Genomic DNA, 14197 nt, shown 5'->3' with positions numbered 1-14197 from the left:
GTGCTGTCATTAGGCTATTAAAGGTATATGATAAAAACCTTTATAAATGGCAACATGCGCTCCCCCCGCATATTATATTTCTACTTTTATTGTCCATAGAAAGGATTTTGAGAGTATTATTCACATTCCAGTCTGGGGGCAGTCTAGCAGCAGAAATTGTCATCATCATATTTATTGGCAGCTTTTGAATTAAACTGTGTGCTATAGACATAAACATGTCAATTTGGAAAAAACAACAACACATTACTAGATGAATATGGTTAGCTACAAAGAATGCACAAAATAAAGCACTACAAATTTGAAAAAAAAAAATGATCTTGTTTTGAAACTGTATTGCTAATTTGTAAATTGTGGTACTTTTTTAGATTGATTGATTTTACTGGTTGTATACTGAAATTTTGTTGTCGGTACCAAACTTTGTTTAACTTGTTGAAGACGAGCTGGTTTTAACTATTACACGCACTTCCCACAGACATCTGCCAAAGTATGCTTGGGGCTAGTTTTCATTGAGTTTATGTAAAGGTACAGTATGCATGTTTTGTTTTGTTTTCTTATCTTTTAATAAAATAAATTTGTCTATTGAATATATGATCTCTTGTACCCTGGTAGTTGACATACCAGACATGATGGCATTCTTCCAGACAGTTTCATCTGTCATAAAATATCATAAATTTTGTCTTGTCACCTGTAGCTTGGTAAAAAATTGTATCAGTGGTTGGGGGGGGGGACGGAGAATCTAAGGAGTACTTGATGTTATTACAGTTATACTAGTGATGGAAGCTAAATTTTGGCTTGGAATTATTTTGTTAAAAGAACAGTGTGCCATTGTATCAGTGTCCACAGGGGGATTCTAGAGACTAGTCCCTTTATTAAAATATACTGTAAAGGTAACTGTTGTAGCTATACTAGTGATGGAAGCTAAAGCTTTGGATAAGAATAATTTTGTTCACAAACATGTCATGGAGAATGTGCATGTAATTTGTGTATGTTCCATTGCAGACTACGTAAGTCTCTGTTTGAATGTGTGTGTATGTATGTGTGGGTGTGTGTGTTTGTATGTTGTATTTGTAATTCTTTTTTGGTTCCTCATACGGTTGGGGCCATGGAGTTGTGTGGCATGATGTAAGCCCTGACCCAAAGTTCTGCAGGAAGCGCGGTGCCCTTTCATGGCCAGCTGGCAGGGAGGAAGAACCACTTCCTGACTTCTTTCAATATGGCTGCTTCCCTTTCATTCTTTACACAAACCTCAAGGGCATGACTCCACCGTCTGAATGTTTAAATGCCCTTTTCATACTGAGAAAATGGAAGGAAAACCACTTTTGATACATAAGTGGGGGGGGGGGGGGGGGGCAAAGACACCACCATACAAGTGTTCCAATGCCTCTTCCACACTGGGATGTACCATGTAATTGGTGAATGTTCCAGTGCTCCTTTCACACTGAGAAATTGGAAGGGAAAGCACTTTCAATCACATGAAGGGGAGGGAGAAGACTCCACCGTCTGAATATTCCACTGCCCCTTTCACACTTTCAAGTTATAAGATCACCCACCTACATACATGTGCACCCTCGTGTTTAACTGACAATGATTTTTGTACTTGTGGATTAATTATTTGTACTCATATTTGAGTATATTTGTTCTCTTAAGTTGTAAACAGCTTCAAAACATTTGTGTCGTAAGCACTGCACTGTAGGCCTACATTGTGAATTTGCCATGTCATTTCTATCACAAAAGGAAAAACACTAATGTTCCTTTCTATTTAAATGTCCCTGGACCAAGCATTCTTGTTACATTTTTGTAGGTGCAGAATAATGTGCATTGCCCAATTTTAGGAACAGGAAATGCTGTATATTCATGAGTACAGTTGTATGATACTTCGCAAATTGAGACTTGCTGGGCGATTTCAGTTTTGATAGATGTGATTATTGTGAACCGTAGTAATTGAATGAAAAACAAGTTTTGAGGGCTGGGAAGTGGCTTGGTCAGTACTTGACGTATTTGCCTTTCAACAAAAAAAGCTCTGGTACAAGCACGAGCTTGAACCCAAGTGACATTTACTGGACAGTGTTGTGTATGATCATGCTATGCCTTCAAGTAAGAGAGAAAATACTCTGTACCTTGGATAGGACATGAAATGGTGGTCCCATGTGTGAGAGAGTCACAACCCAAACATGTAAAAGATCCCACCTCATTCATGGCATAGAACAGGGTGAATTGGTTCACCCATGTAACAGCATTTTACTGGACCCCATTGATGATCAGCTAGTGCAGCATAATATGGACTCTCCGACCATCTTATCTGGTGGAAAATAAAAACAAACAAATATTTTCTAAAAATGAAAAGAATCCAAAACAACAGTGCCTTGAAATTAACAACCTGTTCAAAACAAAAAAAAAACAAATAGAAAAACAAACAAACACTGATTCACTCTTCATTGTAGAACAACATACTCAATCAAAGGATACAAAACTTTGTAGTAGCCACTAAAATGGGATTTTCCAGGTTTAAATCTGGAAGCTTGGCACATTTTTCTAATCATGTTCTACTTTGCTATTAAAGCAATTATTTCAAAGTTACCAGTAGCTACTCTTGACTTCCTGGAAAAATTTGTTTGGATTGATCATCATGACGAGTTGCTAAAGGAATGGACATTAAGGAGTCATGAGTAATAGTACATCGTCAAATCTATGAAAAGAGAAAATGACTGATGGATTAAAGGACAAGTTCACCTTCATAAACATAAGGATTGAGAAAATGCAACAATATTAGTAGAACACATCAGTGAAAGTTTGAGGAAAATTGGACAATCGATGCAAAAGTTATGAATTTTTTAATTTTTTGTGTTGGAACCGCTGGATGAGGAGACTACTACAGCTTGTGAGTCATATGCGTACAACAGTATAAAGAAAATATAAAAGAAAATTCAACATATTTTCACTTTTTTCGCATAATAAAAGAGCAATTGACTTGCCTGTTTTTAAAGGCAGGGGGAATAATATTACCCATAACATTTATCGGTAACGAGTCAGGGGAATGTGTACTTTTTTCAAAAGATGGCATTTTGTGAAATTCTCTTTATATTTCCCCTATATTGTTGTACGCATGTGACATCTAAGTTATTCATACACTGCAGTAGTCTTCTCATCCAGCGGGTACTGCACAAAAACTTCAAAAATTCATAGCTTTTGAACGGATTGTCTGATTTTCCTCAAACTTTCAATGATGTGTTCTACTAATATTGCTACATTCTCTCAATCCTTATGTTTATGAAGGTGAACTTGTCCTTTAAAGTAACCAGCTTCACGCAGTACTTTATGATTGATTGACTGTGAACTGGGAGGGGGTGTTCAGCAGTTGATTTAAAAACATTTAAAGACAGCACAATGGTTCTGTACACATTATATAAAAAAGAATAAACACATCTTCAGGTGAAATACTCTCTTTAAAAAATTCCAAGGGTCCATGAAGTTCCCTTGTGCCACGAATGGGTTTTTGCAGTCTTTTATTCTCATTTTTATATTTGAAAGTTTTCGAAACACTTAGGACCCAGTGCTCTGTATGATTATCATACTACTGTACACCTTTGAACCAGCGTGACTTGATTTGTCATAGTAAAGAAATAACTCATCAAAAGGCTCAATAAAAATTGCAGTATTATGTTGTATACTTTACAAGTAATGAACTTTAAAATCATAGATATTCAGAGCATGCTGGGTCTGATTCCTCACCAGTTTACAGTCTTATGTGATGCATCAAATGTACACATGCAGTCCTGACCCAATTCAAGCATTTTATGTTCTGACACAGACACAGACACACACACACACACACACACATGCACACACACACACACACACTGTAGACTGATGTCATTTTTATTACCAGTCAAGCTCATAGACACATAGACAGGTGAGTGTTCGTCACTGACAGGAAATACTGGCTGGGCCAGGCTATCCTGTACCATGCCGCACAAAACCCTCACTACACCCACAACCCCCCTAGCCACATTTAAACCATGTCTCACCAACTACATACAGAGTTGTCGACTATTTCATCCACTCGATACAGTGTATTGTAGTGTTATGCACATTATTGAGATTTAGGAACAGCAAACAAAGAAACTCACTGACACTCATAACACATGTCACATTGCTATGTATAGAAACCTGACGTCACAGTACTCGGATATCATGATTCATAGTATTTCCGTAATTCTCCAAGCAAGCATACAATTAACTGTACAGTTCGAAAGTGATTGGATCATACGTAGATTGTGTTACACATTTTTGTGGTTTTGTGATAAGTGTATCTTCATTTCATCTACTCTTATTGTTAAGGGTCAATAGCACAATCAGGGTATGCAATTGTGTAACAGGGTAAAAATGAAAAAAAACTTGGTGAAAATGCTTTTTTTGTTGTTTGTTGTAGCTGAGTGTTCAAATTTTCATTTCATGTAAAGAAAGAGTCAAAATTTTGCATTAAACTGCGCATAAATTGGCATTTTAATTAGGGGTGTCGAATTACATTGAAATGACTAATTTATTGGAAAAATTCATTAAAAAAAAGGAGAATGTTTTTTTCATCTGATATTGCTGTTAGATATTCCTGATAAATATCCCTTTCATTCACCACCAGCACATAGCCATGACATATCACAAAATATCAATAAATTTCATATTTTCACTTCTCGAAATGGATGATCAATTTTGTAGGCATTATTTTGAATTCAAATAAAACCACTTTTACATATTTCATCATATTTCACTTTTGCCAAAGAGTGAAGAGGTGAAACTTTCAGGAATAGGTAACAGACATATAGTGGCCATTATTACAAATTTTTATGAAATTGGGGCTGGTACTTTGGAAGATATAATATTTTTCATCAAAAAATTATCTGTACAGTTTGACCTTGAATGTGCGCACAGTGTTTGGATCAATTCTCATATTTGTAAACACAGATAGAAGAATGAATGTGAGATTTATGATGACTTGAGTTGATATCCAAGCTGTGACACTCCAACAATGACATATTAAGCCAAAATACTATGTTTTTGCTTATGATATCTTTAGAAATTGAATTAGCATTGAAATATGAACACTGAACACTTATCATGACCTTCATGCAGTATAACATGGGCGTGTATCAGTCTTTTTTATCCTCAGCAATTTGTAAAAATATAAAAGAATAAGTTCCTATTGCTCAAATTTGCTCAAATTTTCACACAATAGATTTCTACATATGTACAATTCATGGTTAAAAAAAACAAGGATATTCAATAAGGGGAAAAGATTCTTTTAAGTAGTCTAATTAGGATATACCTCACTGAAAATACTGAAAAACGGCTGCACTTATTTTCCTCAGCATTTGAAAATGGCTCAAAACTCAAAACTGGCTGAACATTTATTGGCAAACAGCGCAACATATTGTAATGTGTCTTCAGTACTTTCAGGAAAAGCAGAAAAATAAGCTGTTTCTCCATGTATAGCTGTTCAGCGTGGGTTAAAAGGTCACAATGTCACAAAAATAAGCCAGCATTACACTCCTACCAGGATGGGACTTCAGACCTCATAACTTTCTCCAGCTGAAAGAACCACTGTTTTTTATTGCATGCAAGCAATGCCAGGAAAAAATCCATTAATTTGATACCAAACACATAGGGGTAGACGTGAATAAAATATGAACCTCAAATCTTGATTTTACGTAAGTTGTAAAAAGCTTTTTTTGACGCATTACGTGGGTTTTGGGGGACTTTTTGGTAATTAATCTTTAATAATTAACAGTAAATGAGAAGAAATTAGCTATTGTCTTACCACATGTGATTACTGATGTCTTAGCATGCTGCATGTGAATTTTTAGGTCAGTTGGTGCATTCTTTTAGAAGTTACAATTCTTTAAAAGTGAGAAAGTCATGATTGCATACCCTGATTGTGCTTATCACCTAAGGAGTATTCCATTTGAAGCAGAGTGTTTTGTTTGTTTGTTTTTTTTCTTTCTCTTGTTTGAGCCCTTGTTTTTCTTCAATGCATTTGGTTTTGGTTGCAGATTTTTTCTTGTTTCACAAAACACCCTACTGTAAAAAAAAAAAAAATTGCAATAAAGCCACAAAACAAAGGAGATCTATATATGACTAGTTTTCTTCATCACACTATAGTACATGCCAGTGCTACTCCAGAACATTTTCCAATATTCATGTTGTTCACATTTTGCATATTTAACAATACTTGACATAGATTACTGATTTAGCATTTTCATGTTGACTATTTTCATCCCAAACTCACAATTTAGAACCATTGTGAAGCACTAAAGCTGGACAAACTTGTAATTGTTTGATAGCAAGGGGCTTTAAAGGAATGGTATAGTATTGGTTGAGATGAGGATTGGGCTCTTAACTTTTTGCGAGATATGAAAAAAATAAAAATGAAATAATGCAGAGCATACCATTTTAAGAGGAATTCTAAGTTTAATAGATGAAAATCAGTTCTGGAATGGAGGAAACATCCAAAAACAAACTAAAACAGAGCGATGGTAATACAAAGTTTAGTGGGTCCCATCTTTTACTAGTAGGATAGCCCTGTTTTGCATATCTCAGCCATATCAAAACCAATTTTCATCAAATAAACATTGAATCCCTTTTGAAATTACATTCTCTTTCATATTTCACAAGAGTTTTCTCATTATCTCACTCAAAAATGTTAGAAACCGGAAGTTAGTAGATACCCACAACTTGTATAAGGTCCCTTTAACCTCTGATACAGGAATGGCATCTTTTACAACTTGTTTCCTTCCATTTGTAAAACGCTTGTGAATCCTTCTTTTCCTTCCCTTTTTCTCTTAAGTGTCTGCTGCCATTTAATTGGTTTCACTTCCTGTATAATGTATTCACTCTTCTGTCATAATTATAATGTCCACTTGTCAGCCTGTATGTTGATTTTTTAACATAATTGATTGATTTTTTTTTTCTCTTTTCTGTAAAGGGCTCCTGAGTTTAACTGCGATGCCTTGTCTCTAGTATAATAACATGTTATTTCACTCTTGTCTCCCATCAAGTGTAGTTTACAAAGTAAATATTCCTGAAGTACTTATGTGTCCCTCAATAGATGAGGCATTGAATTCGATATATATTTGCCACTCTAAATGTGAAATGTATCCCTCTAATAGATGTCCTCTCTTTTGTGTTGTTGTGTGTGTGTTTATTTTTTTTTGGGGGGGGGGGGGGAGGGGGGAGGGGTGGGTATTCGAACGTAGATATTCCAGGCCTCGAATTAACCGACGGCCACCGACGGCCATGGCCGTCGGTGCCCCTCTCGTTGGCCGCAATGCCCTTTCTTCCGTGATCAAAGTTACGACCAAAAAAAAAAAGTGCCCTTTTTCTTGTGGCCGTGGTGCCCTTTTAGAATGAAAGTTCTTGTTTATGACGTATAATATGCCCTTTCTCAAAGTCTACACTTCACTAAGCTTGAACAAATTTCCTCATCTCAAATATCATACCTTCTGTTCAGTTCACTCGCGTCCCAATATATCTGATTCAAACTCAACGAGACGACGTGTGTACGTACACTTGTACTTATGTACGTACGGTACGGCCTACCGGCTTTGACCGTTCCGACTGCCTCCGCAGCGCAGCGGCCATAGAGTTACTAGCTAGGTAGTAGTCCATTTCCTGGACTGTTAACAGTATTCGTAGTGTGCCCGCGCGTACGTACGGAAGTACGTTGATGGTGTCTATACGTCGAGTGTCGCAATCAGCGGTTGAGCGCGTTGGGTGAGTGCAGTATGTGCATGCGTGTGTTAGTTACTGTGGGGAATATGGCTATTAAATCGTCTGGAGCAAGTGGTCGCAAGCAATGTGCCAGGCATGTCGGACGGCTGCGAGAATTGCCATCTCTCTCGCTCTGCATTCATGCCCACATGCTCAAAGTAAATGTGATCGAGGGCACGCATGCGAAAAAAAGTGAAATAAAATGTAAAAAAAATTGTGCAGATCCCCCACCCCCGTAACACTGTATGTGAACACGGGTTGGCTGGTTAGTTGAAAGTATTCCTCAAAGTGCCCTTTTTGTTCCTCAAAGTGCCCTTTTTGTTCCTCAAAGTGCCCTTTTTGTTCCTCAAAGTGCCCTTTTCGTTCCTCAAAGTGCCCTTTTCGTTCCTCAAAGTGCCCTTTTCGTTCCTCAAAGTGCCCTTTTCGTTCCTCAAAGTGCCCTTTTCGTTCCTCAAAGTGCCCTTTTCGTTCCTCAAAGTGCCCTTTTCGTTCCTCAAAGTGCCCTTTTCGTTCCTCAAAGTGCCCTTTTCGTTCCCAAAGTGCCCTTTTCGTTCCTCAAAGTGCCCTTTTTGTTCCTCAAAGTGCCCTTTTTGTTCCTCAAAGTGCCCTTTTTGTTCTTAAAACTGCCCCTTAGGAAAAAGTGTGCCCCCCTTTACAGGAAAAAAGGGGCACCTTCAAAGAAAAAAGGGCACATTTAATTGATCCTCCAAAAGGTGGAGGGGCACTGTGTACCCCTGCCCCCCCCCCCCCCCCCCCCCCCCCCCCCCCCCCCCCCCCCCCCCCCCCCCGGAGAGCTGCCCCTGTGCTCCTTCCAGGCCCTTTTTGTACTTTCAGTTGCCCTTTCTAGTGCAAAATCGGTCCCATTCTCCTAAAAAGGGGCATATTCCAGAAAAGGGGGCACATTTTGAAAGTGCCCCAAAAAGTATGGGGGGGGGGGGGGGTATCGATGTGCCCCCTGCCCCTGTTTTTGTAAATCCGAATATTCTAACGTTGATTATTCCGAAGCGGTATTAAAACCAGGGCCCTTTCTAAAAAGATTTATTACAATGCAACTAATGATGCAACTCAAAAAATCAAATGCAGGTGATATCAAATCACACGCAACTTTTGCATTTAAACGCAATTGCGTTGCTGAAAAGACTTACGTTTGATAATCATATGAAACTAGAAAATAATTGTTACGAACCTGAAACTCAATTGCGTTTAAACGCAACTCTAAAAATCAAATGCAAGTCCATCAAATCACACGCAACGATGTACACTTGTATTTAAACGCAAGAGCGTTGCAGAGAAGACTTGCGGTTTTTGTACGAAACTAGAAACTGCGTTTAAATAAATCTCTATACATCTACGGAAATGACGGAAGTGCGTTATTGTTGAAAAGACTTGCATTATTTTTTTTCATTTCGTAAGCAAAATTAAAAATTAAACGCAACTCTGAAAATCAAATGCAAGTCCATCAAAACACATGGCACGCTGAAAAGACTTGCGTTTGATAATCACACGAAACTAGAAAATTGTAGGAAACTTAAACTCAATTGCGTTTAAACGCAACACTAAAAATCAAATGCAAGTCCATCAAATCACACGGAACGCTGAAAGACTTGCGTTTGATAATCACACGATACTAGAAAATTGAAGGGAACTTTTTTTAAACTCAATTGTGTTTAAACGCAACTCTAAAAATCAAATGCAAGTCCATCAAATCACGTAACGCTGTATATTCAAACGTAAGAGCGTTGCAGAGAAGACTTGCGGTTTTTGTACGAAACTATAAGAAATTGCGTTTAAAACGCATCTCTAAACATCTACGGAAGTGTGTTATTGTTTAAAAGACTTATCGTAAGCAAAATTAGAAATTAAACGCAATTCTGAAAATGAAATACAAGTCCATCAAATCACACGGAACGCTGAAAAGACTTGCTTTTGATAATAACACAAAACTAGAAAATTGTATGAAATCTAAACTCAATTGCGTTTAAACGCAACTCTAAAAATCAAATGCAAATCTGTTTTTAAAACGCAAGAGCGTTGCAGAAAAGACTGGCGGTTCTTGTCCGAAACTAGAAACTGCGTTTAAACGCATAAAAATGTACGGAAGTGCGTTATTGTTGAAAAGGCTCGCATTATTTTTTATTTCGTAACGGCACTTTCGCCGTGACCGAACTTATATCTGCACTTGCAGAGGAAAGACATCGCAACATTTACACGTTTCAAACTACCGAAACGCATGCTGCTTCACAAAATGTCAATGAAAAAAATGATAACGAATTATTGTTAAAGTTCGCTATGCCGAAGTTTTAAATCTCAGTCCAAAGTTAAATTAGTCCGACAATGGTAAGAGGTTTGTTTTTACGAAGGTTATAGTAGTCCTAAAGATGTCGTTTTCGGATGAACAAACTTTTCTTCTCATTATTTCAGACAGGCCCGCGCCGTACAGAGCGGTAGTTATAATGTTGCGAATCGGAGCGCGAGAACAATTCATTTTCGGAGTATGGCAATACAAATTTAAGCAGAACAAATATGGCGACTTAGGGAAGGAAAATCACACATTATTTCAACTCAGTCGGCACTGAAAAATAATCTCGACAGAATCATGCGAAATCACACGCATATCTTCCCAGCAACGCACTTGAATTTAAATCGCAAAGTTTAATTCAATTTTGGGGAATTTGCCTTTGATATTTCAAATCAAGTTTAAAACGTTAAGTGTCTAGAAACGGGCCTAGGTTTCCGATCCCGCTCTCTCAAAATCTCTCTAGAGATTTGGGAATTGTGCGTTGTCGTTACTAACCCACACAAGATTTATGCATGAACTAAAACATTATTGTTGCTCATGTCAGTAGGCATGTTTTGGCGGCAAAAGGAGTAAGATATGTGGGTAGCGATCCGCATCGTGATCCAAATCTTACTCTGTACAGAGGAAATTAATTTTCATTTATAAGTCGACAAAATGTCGACTTACGCGTAAGTCGACGTTCGCGTAAGTCGACGTGTTTTGCTCAGTCCCGATTATGTCGACTTACGCGAGGTTGACTGTATATTTGGGGGGAGGGTTGTTGTTAGAATATAAAAAAAAAACCATAAAATTCTTGCAACGTCGCAAAAATCACCCTTTAGAAAAACACCCAACATGCCCTTTTCAATGTGGCCTTGGTGCCCCTCTGACTGACCTAAGTGCCCTTTCATGGCTGGCCTCTTGGAAAAAGTGCCCTTTTCTAAATGGCCTTGCCCCTCCAAAATCCTATTTCAAGGCCTGATATTCCCATTTATGTGAATATCTTTAATTGTATATATCTTGTGTTGCAAAATTCAGATAAAGTATGATAATGTTGGTATTAATAACAATGTGACGATGTTGGTAATAATCATATGATAATGTTGATGATAAAAAGATATGACAGTGATGCTGTGATAAATGTAATAACACCAATTATAATGGCAGCTACATTTTAGCCATCTGCATTTATACTTTTGTTCTGTGTGTGTGTGTGTTTCATACAACATTTGCAGTTAATGGACTCAGGCTACGGTGGCAGCGGCAACCTACAGCATCAGGAAAGTACGACGACCCAAGATGACGACTGGGATGACGAAGAATGGGATGAAAGGGGGAGCCAGTCCAGCTACGACCAGCAACGGGTAAATACCATTGAGTTATGTTAAACTAGACCAGCAACGGGTGAATACCATTGAGTTATGTTTAACTAGATCAGCAACGGGTAAATACCATTGAGTTATGTGTCACTAGACCAGCAATGGGTAAATACCATGGAGTTATGTTTAACTAGACCAGCAACGGGTAAATACCATGGAGTTATGTTTAACTAGACCAGCAAGGGGTGAATACCATTGAGGTTTTGTTTTGTTTTGTTTGTGTGTGTGTGTGTGTGTGTGTGTGTGTGCCTATGTGTACACGTATACTACATGTAATGTATGTCGATGTGGGCTTTGGTTTGTAGAGGGAAGAAAGGTATAGTGTTATGCAATGCTACCATTTTTTTTTTTCTATGGTTACAGAGAAACACTATATTTTTTGGGTCCAAAAGAGAAGAAGAATTTTTTCCCACTTTTCTTTATTTTTTCATATGACCAAGTGATGGAAAAAGCAACAATTTGATTAAAATGATTGATATGGTGATGATTTCAATCATTACTGTACTTTCAACTATTTTTGTATTGCAAAAGGGGGGGGGGGAGCATATGAAGTCAAAATCTGGTTGTGAAGTGGCAGCCATACAATCTCAGAAACAAGAATTTCTGAATTGTGGGGGAGTGGAAAGAGGAGATAGCTAAAAAAAAAATATGAAAATAAAAAATAATTATAAAAAAATCATATAATCTTATGTTGTCAATATTATTTGTTGTCCATTCTTTTTCTTTTGAAGGTCTTTTAGTTTCTGTTGCAAATGTACTTGCTTTGACTTTTCTTTCTTGATATATTTTTAGTTGTCTTTTGCTATTAATTGTTCATAACTTCTTGTAAGTTTCATGTTGTCATGCTTGGTGTGGACTTACAAGTACAAAAGAGGAAAAATAACGTCCCATCAGGCACAGAAAATAAAGTGACAATCTATTAATAGACATGACTGATAATGAATGCATAGCACACTGTCTGGATTGAGTACTCAGTATACATAAGAATGATAAGAAGAGTGAATTGATCACAGGATATGTACAGGAACATTGGCAGACTATCTGATATGTACTTCAGCCAGCAAATTTCAATGGCATGTACAATGTACTTGTACATTGCTTGTCTGCAGTGTTGCAACAAGAAGGATAGCAAAGTTAGAAGATCAACAAATGTGCCAGAATCAATAGTTTGATTCATTCAAATTATTTTTATCTTTTTATTTGTTATATGTTATTCTGTAATTCGAAACAGTCACATCTGTTTGGAAAATAAGTGAATGTCAGGAAAAGATCAGCCATTGCTATGAGACTTAAATTATAACTGACAGTTATTCTCATGGCTTCAGTGTGGTATTTTACTTCTGTGATCTCCAACAAGAAAATATATGAGTGGGAATGTACAATATTTGTCTTGATGAATGAAATAGGGCAGTGTGGGGGAAAGGTAGCACTGTCGATCCTGTGACAACCAAAATGTTTTACAACTAAGGATTACACTCTTAAGATCATCTTCTGATGATTAATGTTTATTTTTGTCCCTTTAATTTTCTAGAATTACTGTTGATAACAGATGTGGTTGTACTGATATCTAGAGAGCAAATGAGTATTAAACTAAAAGAAAAATGATATGGTAACCTGTAGTAGCTCACCTCCAATTGGTCAAGAGTGAATAACTTACTGCCAATTATTAAATGCAGGATATGTGCAGACAGGTGATGGGACATACATAATGGTAGCCTCCAGTAGCCAATAAAAAAAAATACATTTTTGCCTCAAAGACGTTAATATCAGGCTGCCTTTCAGAGAAAGAAAAGAACTAAAGAATAGTTCATGGTATTTTTGCTTTGTTGCAGTACATTTCATAGATTTGTAGAGGGTAAAGTGATGTCCCCTCTATCTATGATCAGTCCTACAAAATTATATTTATATTTTTCTCATACTCTTCTTCTATCATGATTTCAAATGTTTTATTACTTTTTTGGCAAAGGCTAAGATAAATCTCTGAAGTCATTGCACTTTCAAACCTTGTAAAGGGGATTAATTAGGAAGTCATGCAGGTTTTTAAACCTTCCTTATGCAAATGGAGGCATTTCGCAACAAACACAGGACCCCCGGAAGATCTTGTCATTGACAATTTGTGTATTAAAGAAACATGAACATACACCAGTTTGGGATGTGGAAAGGGAAGATGGGTTGCCATAGCAACGGAATGATGCAGTCTCTAACTGGATGCCATGGCTTCCCCTCCCACCAACAGAGGAAGACCTTGCACATCATGACTGCCGACAGCGGCTGCTCACTCTCTCCCCTCTCCTCCTCCCTCTCCTCCTCTTCCTCCCCCTCCCCCACCTCTCCTCCGGAAAGCTCCCCCCACCCCAGCAGTCCCGTCCCGCCCCTCGAGCTTAACGACGACGAAAACCTTACCGCGCTGCAGCGGCGCTTTGCCGCGAGCATGCGAAGCAGCATGTACTATTCGGAGTCAGACCCCGCAAAAGAGCGGGGTCACACCCTACCACACGGTGCGACAAACCCCCTGATAGATAGTAAGGGAAGGGATGGGAGGGGGAGGGGGCAGACCGCTACATTGAACAGATACCAGTCTGTGAGTAAGACAGATTTTGTCTTTGCGAATGGCCTGAGTTTAATAGTATTCTTGTGGAGTCCCTTTTTATTTGTTTATTTTCTTTTGAATAACGTGTGCTTGCTTGAGGAATGTGTTGAAAACTTGCCTTTTGTTGCACGGACCACAAATGTCTGCTATGAGAAAACAGCCGAAGGACATGACTTTAGGTTGGAGTGT

At 37.9% G+C, this 14197-nt stretch overlaps 1 protein-coding gene across 2 annotated transcripts in view; it reads left to right on the top strand.

Moving 5' to 3' along the window:
- LOC139733773 (sorting nexin-33-like) overlaps positions 1–14197 on the top strand; it is a 72956-nt gene that overhangs the window by 20837 nt on the left and 37922 nt on the right. For both annotated transcript variants that reach the window (XM_071644579.1, XM_071644587.1), the window contains exon 3: positions 11275–11403. In XM_071644579.1, coding sequence (XP_071500680.1) covers positions 11275–11403 — 129 coding nt within the window. The remainder of the gene's footprint in view (positions 1–11274; positions 11404–14197) is intronic.

The sequence above is a fragment of the Diadema antillarum genome, unplaced genomic scaffold, assembly GCF_040938485.1.
Source record: "Diadema antillarum isolate AM-2024a unplaced genomic scaffold, OU_Dant_1.0 scf00000025, whole genome shotgun sequence".
In the NCBI taxonomy this organism is placed as follows: Eukaryota; Metazoa; Echinodermata; class Echinoidea; order Diadematoida; family Diadematidae; genus Diadema; species Diadema antillarum.
The sequence above is the reverse complement of the archived record's forward strand: the minus strand, read 5'-3'. Positions and strand labels throughout refer to the sequence as shown.